At 43.6% G+C, this 15,070-nt stretch overlaps 1 protein-coding gene and 1 long non-coding RNA gene across 26 annotated transcripts in view; one reads left to right on the forward strand and one right to left on the reverse strand.

The window, feature by feature from the left end:
- NEDD4L (NEDD4 like E3 ubiquitin protein ligase) overlaps positions 1-15,070 on the reverse strand; it is a 255,657-nt gene that overhangs the window by 35,913 nt on the left and 204,674 nt on the right. For 12 of the 25 annotated variants that reach the window (XM_083402688.1, XM_083402687.1, XM_083402673.1 and 9 more), the window contains 5 exons: positions 14,172-14,348; positions 11,487-11,561; positions 9,485-9,544; positions 3,585-3,716; positions 959-1,078 (listed from right to left, as the gene is read on the reverse strand). In XM_083402688.1, the coding sequence (XP_083258814.1) occupies positions 959-1,078; positions 3,585-3,716; positions 9,485-9,544; positions 11,487-11,561; positions 14,172-14,348 (564 nt within the window). The remainder of the gene's footprint in view (positions 1-958; positions 1,079-3,584; positions 3,717-9,484; positions 9,545-11,486; positions 11,562-14,171; positions 14,349-15,070) is intronic. The other 13 variants (XM_083402666.1, XM_083402689.1, XM_083402679.1 and 10 more) reach the window with 2 other exon arrangements.
- Positions 4,382-6,124, forward strand: LOC310659594. The gene is made up of 2 exons (XR_014502839.1): positions 4,382-4,678; positions 5,059-6,124. It is a non-coding gene; the product is annotated as an uncharacterized lncRNA (long non-coding RNA).

The following is a 15,070-nucleotide window of genomic DNA, read 5'->3' on the forward strand; positions in this document are numbered from 1 at the left end:
TGCAGTGCTTTCCTCCTCCCCAGCTGTCACTTACAATACAGAAATCATGAATATTTCCCCCAACGGCTAAATGAATAATACAAAATGTATTCACTTGCCTTGATTCTGTAGCTGGCTATTTTTTTCTGATGTGCACCTATGGTTTTTGAGCAAATACTTCATAAATAAATTACTTCTTAGAAAAGCAGCAGTATGTGAAAGTCCAAAAACAGAAAGCAGCAGGGGATCTGAAAGTTGGGCCAATCTGAATGGGGAGAGGTGTTGCATGTGGTTCATCAAATGAGTTTTTTTTTCAAAAGATACTGCTTTTTATTATTATAAAGGGGTATCTTTGTATTATCTCAAAAGAATTAATTTCAACAGGGAAATTACTTCGCTTCACCAGAAATGTTTTCAGCAATGCAGAGACTGAATAGAATTATATCACATTGAAAGTGCCTAGATTTTCTGACCATTGAGCACAAAAATAAATGTTTGGCAGTGAACAAACAATATCTACTTTACAACCAAAAGCTCATCTTCATAGAACAAACTGAACTGAAGGATTTATATTCAAATGCAAAACAGAAAATAAGAGTCAAATTGAAAAGTTACATTCATAACTCAATCTACATGCCCTTGGCTTTGTTGACTGAAACAACCCAAAAAAGAAGGAAATTAAAATAACAATTTGAGTGATGATCCTATAAGATTTGAAATAAAAATAGGAACATGTCTACTATGTTCAGCATAAGAACTGGTCAGAACAGCAACGTGTAAATGCACAAAATAAAGATAGAGGCGAAACATAACCTGTAAGACGCAAATGTAATTTTTTTTGAGGCACAAAGGAGTTTTTGCAAAAGACTGACAAGTGGACTGGAAAACTGGAAGTAAAAGTAAGAAATAACAAGAAGACAGAGAGGATGGGAATCCAGGAGGAAGGGAAGGCTTGGGAATTGAAGATAGCACTTCTCACCTCAAGTGGTGCAGATAATGTTACTGTGGGAGTACTGAGGCTACGAGGCCGTCTGATCTGAGGCTCACTTAGGTGGTTGTTACTGTTTGATGTAGACCCAGTCGCACCATCCTCAGCAAGCTATTTCAGAGGCAAACACAAGTTAGCTACATGTTATGACCTTCCTCGCCAAAAGACGAGCCATTTCACGATCAAACAATTTCCAAACGTTCGTCGGTGAATTATTAAATAACCTTTTCAGCAATAACATTCCGGCCTAGAGGGGGGGAAATGATCACACCTGGAACAATTTCTGCCATGCTGTCAAAATCCTGCTTTTCAATTGCATTCTAAATGTTTAGGAGTAGCTTTTTTTTTTGAAGAGTGAAGGCTTTTATAACTATTATATCAAACCAATGTGGGTGAGGCATTTAGACAGCTCAAATTATGGGGCGATGGGGGATGAGGAAGGGAGAAAAAGGCCCAGCCCTCTTAGTCGCTGTTTTGGAAGGCTACAATTTGTGTGCACAAGATCTAAAATCCAGGGGTTGGGAGGGGGTGTGCTTGTGGATTTAAGGCCTCTACTACCTCTTCTTTCATAATGTGCACACTAGGTTTATCCATTACTCCTTTCCCTCATTCTTTTTAAAAAATATAGTATAGCACTAAAGGTAAAGGGACCCCTGACCATTAGGTCCAGTCGTGACCGACTCTGGGGTTGCGGCGCTCATCTCGCTTTATTGGCCGAGGGAGCCGGTGTACAGCTTCCGGGTCATGGCCAGCATGACTAATCCGCTTCTGGCGAACCAGAGCAGCACACGGAAACGCCGTTTGCCTTCCTGCCGGAGCAGTACCTATTGATCTACTTGCACTTTGACATGCTTTCAAACTGCTAGTTGGCAGGAGAAGGAACCAAGCAACGGGAGCTCACACCGTAGCGGGGATTCAAACCGCCGACCTTCTGATCGGCAAGTCCTAGGCTCTGTGGTTTAACCCACAGTGCTACCCACGTCCCTTATAGTATAGCACTAGGAGCAGTTTATTTATTAGTATGAAACAGGTACATAAGCCCTACTAGCTAATGCTTCTTCATGTACCACATTTACTGTAGCTTGCCTACTTGCGTCCAAAAGGTTCCCTAAGCAGGATAACTTTTGGCTGCCCAAGATTATATTTTTGCTCAAGTTAAGTTCAACATTGGCTTCTCTCGATGCAGTTATTTCACCTCCCCATTCCACTACAGCACCCAACCTCTAAGAGTAGCAGATAAGAACAAGAATTCCCTTGTTCCTCTTTGCTATTGCAAAAAGCACCCAGGACCTGTTGCAGGGGGAGCAGATGAGTGAGTGGCAGGTATGAAAAAGGGCTGGTTCTTCACATGTTGGAACAGACAGCTGCTACAGTCACCCAGAGGCTCATTCGCAGCTTCCTGCTTGGACCGGTCTCCTGATGTATGAATAGCACCAAGCTCTTAGAAAAACACTCAGTAATACAACTCCCACCAGCTAGTTAAGGATTAGTTACCAAAATCACTGCTTATTCTCTGCACCTGCTTGTTTACATAACTTGCTTACTGCTGTTCCATGCTTCTGCCTGGTTTCAGTTGTTATCTTCTGGCCATGGTCAGATCATGTACAATTTCACTTGCTTTCTTGGCTGCTAACTTATACTTATAAGACTGGTGTTAACAGTGGTTACAGTTAACCAGTTTCCCCTTAAGTCAGGATCTGAAACCCACTTCAAATCGTAGCTTTAATGGGGGTTTATGGGGAATACTGGTTAGTCTTTTACAGACCCTCCAAGTGTCCCTATTTTCCAGGAACAGCCCTGGATTTACAGAAGCTGTCCCGGTTTCTGAATTGTGCCTGGAATTTCCCGCTTTTCCTTAGGATGTCCCTATTTCCATTGGAGAAATGTTGGAGGGTATGGAGTTATCCGACCCGCCCAAGCCACCTGAAGGCAGCCCTATATAGGAGTGGCTGGGGCATGGGTGGGGTATAAATAGCAAAATTAATAATAATAATAATAATAATAATAATAATAATAGAATAGGATGTCCCAGTTTTCATTAAAGAAATGTTGGAGGCTACGTTAGCATTGTGAGGGAAAGAGGAGAAATTGTTCCAAGGAAAACAAGAACTGCACTGAAGACCCACTACATTCTTCGGGATCGGTTACCCTTTGTTAAAATGCAGGTAACTTTTTGTCTTCAACAAGCAAAAACGTTGAGTGCTCTTGCTGCAGTTTGACAATCACAGCTTCATTTAGGCAAGCAGGAGCAGAGAATTTTGCTCTTCTTCACCTAGTTACGAAATAGCCCATCACCGCCTTGCAATGCCCCAGTTCTGCCGCCCCCTCCCCCCGAGTGAAGATGTTATTAAGCGGATGAAGGGTGGACATGTGTCACGATGTGCACCTCCTGGGTTTGATGCGTATTGAAACTGGCACTGGCCTGCGCCAAGCAGAGCAGATCTTGCCTTAGTCAAGGCATGTCTTCTCAGCTAAAACCAATTACTTCCCCCGAAACTGTCCTCCCCCACGCCTATAGCTGTCATTCTGAAATTTGACACGACCACGGAATGGAAACGACTCCACACACACTCTATAAAACATTCTGTCGCTTTTCTCTGGATAGCAAGTTCCGTACCTGCATGATAGGACGAGTCCAAGTTGTGGTTCGATTGTTATGATTGACATAGTAAGTACGACCCTTAGCATCTTTCCTCTCTTCCCAGCCCGAAGGTAAGCCCGGTGTAGTATGTACATAGGCCACTGATGGCTGTTTATGCAAGAAATTACCATAGTGTTACTATGTGACAGCGGGTCATTCGTACAAACAACATTTGCAGCAGCAGTACAACCAGGAGGTGTGTGTCGGCACAGCACCTCCCTCTTAGAAGGCAGGCTCGCGTTCAGATACACAAGGGTTCATTTCCATCCTCTGGAGCATGGGTCACAAGAGTGACAAGAAAATTGCAATGTGCTGAAATCAAGAGGGATACAAACATTGTCCAGCTTGAGAGAAGCGTATTTCACTTTATCCTCGCTGAAGATACTGTTTGTTCATGAAAGACAGGCAAAAGGAAGAGCGGAGGAGTATAAAAAGACTTAGCAGAATCAAACACTACTGCCAGGAGCACCGAGAAGAAAATTGTTTTACTCCCATTAACCAGCATTCCTTCAAATAATGCACAATTGTTTGTTTCCCTCGCTAGCTGAAATAAGTCAGCAGAAACAGGAGGTTTGTCAAACCTTTTGTGGCTTGTGGGCAATATTTGTTTTGCTGGGTCACCGGCTGTGCAGCCTTGAATCCAAATATGTTGGTTAATAATGAAACAGACTTTCAGATATGTCACCATCCATTGTATAATATATGGGGTTTACAAATATTTGAGCATTGTATTCTTGTTTTAAGATGTCTTCCTTCCGTGAAGCTCCCCTTCTGAGATAGGTGAAGATCAGGGTTTCCCAAACTGGGTGTCTGTTTTTGGACTACAGTTCCCATCATCCCTGACCACTGGTCCTGCTAGCTTGGGATGATGTGAGTTGTAGTCCAATGCCAGCTGGAGACCCAAGCTTGGGAAACACTAAGTTAGACTGAGAGCCACCCCGTGAACCTATTTGGACTTGGGTCTTCCCAGGTTTAGTTTGGTACTCTAATCACTACAGTCACACTGGCTCCGTGGCAGATCACCTGCTTTGCATGCAGAAGGACTCAGGTTCAATCCCTGGCATCTCTAGGTAAAAAGGTAAAGGTAAAGGTACCCCTGCCCGTACGGGCCAGTCGTGTCCGACTCTAGGGTTGTGCGCCCATCTCACTCAAAGAGGCCGAGGGCCAGCGCTGTCCGGAGACACTTCCGGGTCACGTGGCCAGCGTGACAAGCTGCATCTGGCGAGCCAGCGCAGCACACGGAAACGCCGTTTACCTTCCCGCTAGTAAGCGGTCCCTATTTATCTACTTGCACCCGGGGGTGCTTTCGAACTGCTAGGTTGGCAGGCGCTGGGACCGAGCAACAGGAGCTCACCCCGCCGCGGGGATTCGAACCGCCGACCTGACGATCGGCAAGTCCTAGGCGCTGAGGTTTTACCCACAGCGCCACCCCCATCCCGGGCATCTCTAGGTAGTGTTAGGCAAATCTCCTACCTGAAACTCTAGACAGCTGCTAGCAGTCAGTGTATGCAATATGGTTTGAGTCCACATAAGGCAACTTCCTATGTCCTCAAGTGGTTTCTATGTTCCTTCTTAAGGCCAAGGCTTCTTGCAGACACCTGTTCTGCTGCTTGCACACTCAGGCAGAAATATTGACACTGCAAGCCACCTACTAATCACCTGCTAACAACTGCTGAGCTCTACTTTGGTCTCTGAGGTTTCACAGGAAACTCCCCCCATTTGTCAAGGTGTTCCTCATAACTAATGAACGTAGAATGTGAGATCCCCTGGTTGCACAAGACAACACAAGACAGGAAAACCAGGTATGCCAAATCAGGCCAGAGTGCAAACAATGTAGGGTTCACTGTTTATGAACTTTCCCCCTATATTCACAAAGGAATGTATCTGTATACAGACAGTCACTGAAGGTCAAACTATACATTGCATTTAATATGTGGCACTGGTTTCTTACTCAAATGTAAGCAGTGGGGATCTGGATCAGAGTCCCGGCCACAACACCAGGAACTAAACCAAGTCTCCATGGCAGCTAGAAACAGTGAAAAAGCTCCCCTTGTTACAAAGGCAAGGTGGTTTTTTTTGGTTTTTTGGTTTACTGTAAATGGAGTGAGAATTTCAGAGATGGTCACAGTTGGGGAAGAAACTGCTATACATCAGTAACAATCTACGTGGATTAAAGTCTGCAATCTTTCTGTGGAAGTAAAAATAAAACCACGCATTCAGGAAGCTGAAGCAAGAATTGATCGTGGGTGCTGATGAACATTTATATGTTCTCCGGAACAGTTTCAGATGGAATTGTGGGTACAGATTTGAAAATTGCTTTGAATTTTGTTTTGTTTAGAGAAGGTGAGAGGTAACTCCTGCTCTGAAAAACGTGGTGCTTTTTTAAAAATGCATGTTATGAGAATGATGATTAATTAATGATGACTAGAGAGGGAAAAGGTGGAAATGCCAGAAAGGGCTGCTCAGCAGTCTCTATATCTCTACACACACACACACACACACACACACACACAAAAGAAACCAAGAGGTCTTGTGTGAAATCCTCTTAAGAGCTAATAGATACTTTATGCTCAGCTGGCATCACGGTTCGGTACACTCTCCCTTTTCTGCACATCCTTTTGCTCTAAAAATGTCTCCACTGAGTTGAGGGGAAACTAATATTAAACGTGCAAAAAGGGATGGGGCCTGTGGTAGTGGAAGGGCAAGTCTTAACGTTGTGCAACAGGGGATCCAACACGCCAGCTTTGCTAGCGGAAGCTTGTTGTGCAACCGGATTGTGCTATGCTCCACACAATCAAAGTTACCAGCAACCTGCTAATGCATTCTCTTGTGGAACAACTTGTGGAATATTCTGGCAGTGAAAAAATCACGCTGCTAAGTGGGTTGGATACAACCCTAAATAGGAGATTGTGGGCTGTATCCAACAAAGCATATTCCACTTACGCAATGGGGCAGTCCCCTTCTTCTGGGCAGCCCTCTCTTTGAGGGGTTTGTCCAGTTCTAGTCTGGATTCAGATGAAGACTCCTAAGAAGGTGGAGCAGGGCTCTTGAAGTTGCCCGTCAAAACAAAACACCCAGACAGCACACTCAACAGGCACTCAGCCTTCCTCTTTATTACTGTACTTAAATTATAGTAATTATTTCTATATATGCATCAAAAAATGCAAATTAGCGCAAGCAATTATTATTTTTTTGAAATCTGGGATGTGTGATGCATTTCTTTTCCCCCCTAGCAGTGCTTAAGTGGCCCATGTGAAAAGCTAGTAAGCTCTCAATATGTATGTCAACAGAGACAGGGAATAATGCAATTGCCTAGGAATAAAAAGTTATCTCTTGATATTCAAGTACAGTCGTACCTCGGGTTACGAACACTGCGGGTTGCACATTTTCGGGTTGCGGACTGCACCGAACCCAGAAGTACCGGAACGGGTTACTTCTGGGTTTCGGCACTCGCGCATGTGCACAAATTGACGTCACTCGCATGCGCAGAAGCACCGAATCGTGTCACACGTGTGCGCAGACACACCACTGTGGTTGCAAACGTGCCTCCTGCACGGATCATGTTCACAACCCGAGGTATGACTGTAACTAGATTTCCTTTCTGGGCTATATCTATTTTTTAACTTATGGGTCGCAAAGATTAAAATAAATAAATCTGTGCTTTAATTTCCAAGAAAACACTTTTCATGCATTTTAGCCATTACCCCTTCCTCTCTGTTTCAAGCTGAGCTATATTAATGTAAGCCCCCTACCTGAAATAATCGATGAAGAAATGGCAATGGGTTGAAGAATGAGTGCCAATACTCTAGACCACCCGGTATAATCTTTAACGTGCTGTTGCAACACAAAGCTTTCTCCAAAAAATGAACAACGAGAACCTCCGGCTACTTCTCCTGTCCTTTATAGATTTTTGTATTGTTTTCAGATTAGTACCACTGGCAATGCTAAGGGTATTAATTAAAACCACTATGCTTAAAATGCCCAAAGTACTTGTAGCCAAGTTGAAAAACAGAATGTGCCTCCATGGCCCAAGAAGAGATATGAAAGTTGTGAGGACCAAGTTAGAACATTCAATGGATTCTTGGGCAGCCACTGATGATGGCATTGCTGTACCTCCCCCCCTTCTTGGCACTCTGGTAAGTGCTGGACAGCTGCTGTTATAATAGGCCACAATACTCTGAATTAATGCTATTTCACTGTAGGAGTACCTCTGCTCCCTTTTCCTCCTCCTATATAAGCCTGTCCATTCATGCAGAAATGAAATTGCTTTGAGGACCTCATGCTGTGAGTCTCTTCAAACCTGGAACCTGTCTGCTGTTAAGCCCCATACAGAGTGTATGTAAAAAGCTAAAGGACCCCTGGACGGTTAAGTCCAGTCAAATTCGACTATGGGGTGCAACGCTCCTCTCCACTTTCAGGCCGAGGGAGCAGGTGTTTCTCCACAGACAGCTTTCCGGGTCATGGGGCCAGCAGGACTAAACTGCTTCTGGCGCAACAGAACACTGTGATGAGTGCCAGAGCGCATGGAAATGCCATTTACCTTCCTGCTGCAGCGGTACCTATTTATCTACTTGCACTGGCATGCTTTCGAACTGCTAGGTTGGCAGGAGCTGGGACAGAGTAACAGGAGCTCACCCCGTTGTGGGGATTCGAACCGCCGACTTTCCGATCGGCAAGCCCAAGAGGCTCGGTGGTTTAGACCACAGCACCACCCGCTCCTTTTTACCTTTAGCGTGTATGTAGGTGGAATTGGTTGTGGTCATTCATGCTTTCTGCTTGGGCTTATATCCTCCCTGCCCCCCCCCCGAATTTTCCGGTCACTTGGGTTATGGAGGAGGGGCCTCGCAAAGGAGCCTGTACTGTGTTTTCCCTCTGATTTATTGTTTCGACCGTCTCCCATGCCCATCAGCAATGGCATCCCTATTTACACAGGTCCAAATGGAGAGAATTCACAGGTGGGCATTCCAATAAAATTAAGTCAAAATTGCAGCAAGTATTTCCCCTTTTGGGGATCGCGGAGATAAATGCTCTGCTCCTATTTCTTAAAAATTCCTGCACCTACACAAATTTAGCCTTCCTCCTCCTCTTTTGGTACGAGAAGAAGCTGGGAATCAGCCTTTCAAGAAATAAAAATACATTGGAATAAACTTCAAATGCCAGGTCCAAAATGATGTACAAGAAGGACGGGAGGTCGGAAAAATGGTGCCTATCATATTGTGGGTTCTTTTTGATGTGGGGCTTTATAATTTGAACTGTATCAGTTGTTTATATTAAGATTATATTATAATTTTACTGTATGGTGTCTATGTAGCTGAAAGGTAAGGTGTGTGTGTGTGTGTGTGTATAATATTCACTCACTGAGAGAAGTGAGCTTACAGGGAACTAGGCAGAGGGCTTTCTCGGTAGCTGCACCCACCCTGTGGAACGCCCTCCCATCAGATGTCAAGGAACAACTTTATTAACAACTATCTGACTTTTAGAAGACATCTGAAGGCAGCCCCTTTTAGGGAAGTTTCTAATGTTTGATGTTTTACCGTGTTTTTAATATTCTGTTGGGGGAGTGGCTGGGAGAAGATGGGCGGCGTAAGAAACTGAAGGACTGGGGAGAAGAAGTCTGCTTTCTGTTCACCCACAATTTACGCCGTGAGTGCTGGGAAAAGGTGATCTATCTCACAAAAGAGGCACAACAAGGAAAGCTGACATCTGTACACCCTGAAGCCAAAGAGTTACATGCACAGATGGGGGGAAAAATGAATAGCCCACAAAAGACCTAAAAAGCTAACATTCTGGAGAGAAGCCAGGAGAAGAGAAAAGAACAGGACAGAGTCTGGGCTTATAGGAAGAGGATATATTTGGCTTGATAAAGGCATGATTACCGTTGACTCTTCACCTCCAGTGACAGTTGAAGAACGAACTCTCCTAGATGGGACGCTCGGCTGTTAAATAACAATTGTTACAGTTAAGGGGTGGTCGGGAACGGAGGTCACAGATGATGTGCATGTCTTCCGGAAGAAACAGAAGCCCATTTTAAAATACTGTATCAACTTTAAAGGTAAGGAAAGAAGCTATCAGTCCCTGATAATGAAAGGAAAATGGCGGTCACTTATTACAGCGGATATGAGGTCGGCCTGAAACAACCAGGACTTGGATCCAAAATACTTCTGTTTTCATTTCCACCTAGAGATGATTTCATAATCCGACCGCAGCTTCAGAACAATATTACACTATTGGACTCCACACAAGCATAACTATGTGTACACCTGCACCCAAAGCACTTGGGTACTTGAAGCAGCAAGTAAGGCAAAGTGTTGAACATTGCTCTAGTGTAGGACAATTAAATCTATTCCTTTTCTACAGGTAAAAACACAAAGAAATGATCTAAGCCAAGAATCTGAGACACCTCAAGATTAAATAAAGGTCCCGTCCCCCACAGCAGTGAGAGCAAAGGCTTAATTCAAGCTGAAAGTGAAGAAATGGGCCTTCAGTTAATTATACCGACCCACCAGGAAAGGAAAGGACAAGTGTCTGCAAATGGTGGTGCAGTGGGCAGGGGAAGAAGAGAAGAGAGCTTAATTGCTAAGAGAAGAAAAGAATCAAGGTTTTCCAGAGGGGTTTGACCACATTTTTAAAATTTCTGTTTTCTTCCATTGGGACACTGTTCAGTTTAATTGACATTTGAAAGAAAAAGAATTCACTATGAGAATTCATTCTTGTCCATGCATTCTGCTACATAGAACGATCTAGTGTTAAAGTTATCTCAGATGTATTCTGATGCAGACCAGCTCTTTCTGACACGAAGAGAAACTGGAAAAAGTTCTCCTGCGGTGTTATGATTAATTATTTTCATTATTAATTATTTCGGAGAGCTGTTTTAGGTATGTCTGACATGGACATGCAACATAATCCTAGGCATGTTTATGTTGAGTAGAAGTTATAGAGTTTTCTGGATTGTAGCTGAAAAGAATACTACTTGGAAAGGAAAGGAGGTTAAACAGAAACAGGAAAACTGCAAAACAGTTAGTATGCAAAGCAAAGCAAACGAAAAACAATTTTTCAGGAAATTTTGGCACCTTTCCCCGTTTTCCCCTCATGCAGTTTCAATGTATACATAAATTACCCCACTTAATGACACGGATCATAACATTATGATGCCTGATTAATATATAAACATTAGGTCTCCATAGCGTGTGCTTAAAAAAACAAACCCAATGCACAATCCTAGTTACATTTACTCAGAAGTAAATCCCACTAAGTTCAAGAGGGCTTACTCCCAAGGTAAGCACAGAAAGGACTGCAAGCCTTTGACTGCAATCTGAAACACACCTACTAGAAAGGAAACCCCATTAAATTATGTGATTTTCTGAGTAAGCATGGTTAGGGGTAGACCTGCAAATTACTAATCCGGTGTTTCCAAGTTTTATTTATGTGGCCTCTCCTTCAAACGCATCTTCAATGTATCTTCACATACCTAGCATATGAGGGCATCCATCCTGCCACAGATTATGTGCACCACAGCCATAGAGCTGTGTGGCCTGTTCTATGCCTGCTCACATCCATTCTTGAGAAATATCCATGCTAAATCCCAGGATGCCTGAAAACTAGTTCAGATCATCTGGTCAAAAAGTATCTTGACCAACACCATGCAGTTTCATCCCATCTTCTCCAACCTGCACTGAGAACACTCCCTTCTCTGGGATCTAGGCTTCCTACCCTTCTTAAGAGGGTTTAAGAAAGTTTGTAGCTGTCAATATCTAACTGGTGTCACAGCTGAAATGGTTTCCACAAGGGAAGGTGCCACAGACCCACCCAGATCAAAAATACAAAACTGCATTAGAAGAAAGAGAGGTAGAAAAAAACCATTAAGAAAATGCTGCTTACCAGTGATAAATGGGATTGTTCAGCAACTGCATCAGTCACACTGCAAGATCTTAACCTTGCAGAAGGATCTCTCTGCTGAAGGAAAAAGGACACACTGAATTATTAAATGTACACTGGCATTTTTCCCTCGACTCAAAATCAATTAGATTCACTTTTTGATATTGTATTCTCCTTTCTTCCACCCGCTGAAGTTCGATCACCAGAAATGAAACCCCCTTTCTGCTGACCAACTTCAAGAAAGCTGACTTTCTTGAATATCAAGTATAGCTGAAAAATATTCCATCAACATTAATATAACGTTGGGAGAGACTAATGGGAGGCTGGAAGATAACTAGAGCATTTGTTGGGATATCTGGATGCTCTTCAACAAAAATGCGGTGAGTGAAGAAGATGAGGGGAAATATGGAAATACTTGGGTAACTCTTCTAAAGAGAAGGCTTTATTCATCTTCATTTGCCTCTATCAGAAAGTAAAATGGAGTGGTATCCATGTACCTTTCAGGGCGGTGTGAAGATTACCAATGGGCATGAAGTACTTTAACACCCTAATGTCTTGCAAGGCTCCCACTGTAATTAGGGTCTAGGCATCTGGCCTGGTATTTAGACCTCTGGTGTGCCTTGGGGAGCAGCATCCCAAATCACAAGGAATGGTGGGGGTTCGAAGGGCTGCCTTCGAGAGCTGTGGCTAAATCCTGGAAACCTGAGCAGGGCTGGGGAACCTCAGGGCCAGGGGGGCAAATGCAACCTCTCCATCCAGCCCTTGTGACTTTCAACCAGCCCTGTTCTGTGTCCTCCTTGAGCGCCTTTCCCTGGCTAGAATCTGCACTTGCATTGTGATAACACCTCTTGCATCTCTGGATGGAAAGGTCCAGGAGTAGAAATCTCTGGTTTTTGCCATGGCTGGAATGCCACCCAATGTATAGAGCTAGAAGTCTAAGCTCTGTATTGCCCTTTCTGCCTTTGGTCCCCAACTTCCACCGGCATGTAGCCCTGGAAGGCTGCCCAGAAGAAAATGCAACCCTTGGGCCGATAAAGGTTCCCCACCCTTGGCTCCCGGGACAGACGGATGCCAAGAACCCTTGGCCGAGGAATCGGCACCGCCTGAAACACTCTAGACGCCTTGATTCCCCAAGCCAGCTTTCCCTATCAAAGGCAGCCTGCTTCATTATTGTTCTCAGAGCTGGAGAGTTTCAGTGCAGCGGTTCCTGCCACATAGAGTTCTCTTCTCTTGTTCCCTGTTGTATCAGAAGACAGGATTGGTGGGGAGGAAGACAGGATGGCCCCCTCTTAATGTGCTTTAGGGTGTTCCAAGCTTGCATATTGATGGGACTAGCAATGCTAGGATGCTCCCTGAAAAGTCTAAGGGGTATTGGAAAGACCTTTTGCAGTGCGTGTTTAACTGTAGAGTTACATCTGCATACCAAGGCTCCTGTGGTAGACGTTTGTCAGTACATTTTGGAGAAGGTTTCTTACATGCGAATGTTATAATGGATGGGGTTATTTCAGCCGGGTTGTCTGTTGCTCAAAAACGCTTAAGCCACTTTTACAGGATTGTTAGGTTCATGTGAGAACCAGATCACATGATCAGCAGGAACAGAAAAATGCACGATAGGCTTATCACATATCCAGGTGCCCCCATTTGATGGGACACAGAATTGACTTGATTAGGAGAACAGCTTGTAAATGATTCACACCTTGCAACAGCCACAGTGATCATGCAAGAAATGTATTATGCAAACTCAACAGTATTTCACCTACGTACAATATCAGAAACGGTTATATTTATATAGAGAAAGTGCTTTCAGCTAACTGCTTCTGATATTGTAACAGCCCTTTAACAGAATCATGTACGGAAATGGTCATTTCAACAGGACTTAATCACGCACCGGTATTAAAGTAACCCAAGTTTTTCTTTGTATCTGAACCTAATAAGCATATCTGGTGAATATTTCAAAGTTATTCATAAATGAAACCTTCCTATATTTAGCTTTCTTATCTCCTGAACAATGAAAGGCAAGCTGATAAGGTGTCCCATTAAACTATGATATGCAATATTTGAAATTGCTTCCTTTAAATAAATAGATAACCTAGCAGTACCCTTATCCTCAGTCACTGATACTGTTGCCCTGCCAATATTCATCGTTGACCATTAAATGCAACTGCTGAGTTATGGGAACAGATGCTAAACTTCTAACATGTTGGGACATTGCTCCCAATCAAAAATTATCAACTTATATCCACTGAATACTTGACCCAACAAAGTCCAGGCTATACCTGTAGTAATTTATCAGAAAAACATACTGAAAGTTACATAGAAATAAAAGACAACTGCGACAGTCCAATTCTAAATCTGTTTTCTCAGAAGTCCATTAGATCCAGCAGGATTTGCTTCCATATTCAGTTTGCATGCTAAGGATTGCAGCTGAACATTTACTGATTCAATGGGACTTGCACCCCAGTAAATATTCAGAGTACTGCAACCCTGCTGTATTGTAAAGCGGTCTGATTTTAATTAAAGAAGAGCGCACATATTTGCTTGCTCTTGTGTAGAAGGCAGCAGCTCTTTGGAAAACTGATTATCTTAATCTCCGAGTGCAAAACATTTCTAGCATTTGCAAGAATTTCAGCAGTCAGAATGGACGGCAGCATACATAAAGATAGCAGCGTACACATTGAGGTTACTTACAATCATAGAAGAGAGTTGTTCCCCATTTGAATCTGGAGTGATCTGAAGTCTTCTGTTCAGTTCATCGGACAGCTCCTGAGGACTGGTCCGAGAGATGGGCGATGAAGGTGGGGGTGGCAAGGACAGGCTTAAGGAATCGCTGCTTGCATTAACCTCTTCTGAAATGGTTTCCCACGGCTGACGGAAAGGATAGAATCCACGGTGAATATGCAAAACCTTCCCTGCCATACGTCCCAACGCAACCATTCCACATAACGTGAACACGGTCTTAGCTGGGCTGCTTATCGAATGAACTTAAGAGAACCAATATGTACTTTAAAAGTCTCCCAAAAATGTGATTAGCATTTGATAATCAGCTTTGCTCTTAACATACTGTACTATGGATATGAGAGGGAGCTGGGGAGAGTGAAACTGGCAGGTAGCGGAAGTGCAATCGCGAAATTTCAGAAGCACCGGGTTAAAGGAAGCGCAGTTATAGAAGACATGCAAGTTCCTCCACATCTCCGTAAGCGGGAATGCAGGCATCGGGGTGGGGTCCTTGCTTGTGCTTTATTGACTGACCTGAGAATAACTGCAGCATTAACTCTCTTTTTTTAAGACGCAGAAGTGGTGTTTCCCATGCAATACATTATTTAGTGACTGTAAAACATGCTGTGAGTCCACCCACCAGGCTCCCTTGCTGTTTATGTCATTTACCCATTGGAACAATTGCCAGCTATTCCTGATTTGAGGCCAAACCCTCGAGGTTACATTGTGAGCCCCCACCTCAAAGGAATTCAAGTTATCAAATCAAACTATCAAGGCACAAAGCAGAGTACACACAAGGACCCAAGTTTACATCAAGAAAGAAGACTCCAATAGCCAGAAATCAGCAGCCTGGGAGCTGAATTTTGCAAAAG

Source organism: Podarcis tiliguerta (assembly GCF_965153285.1).
Source record: "Podarcis tiliguerta genome assembly, chromosome: 11".
Taxonomy (NCBI): Eukaryota; Metazoa; Chordata; class Lepidosauria; order Squamata; family Lacertidae; genus Podarcis; species Podarcis tiliguerta.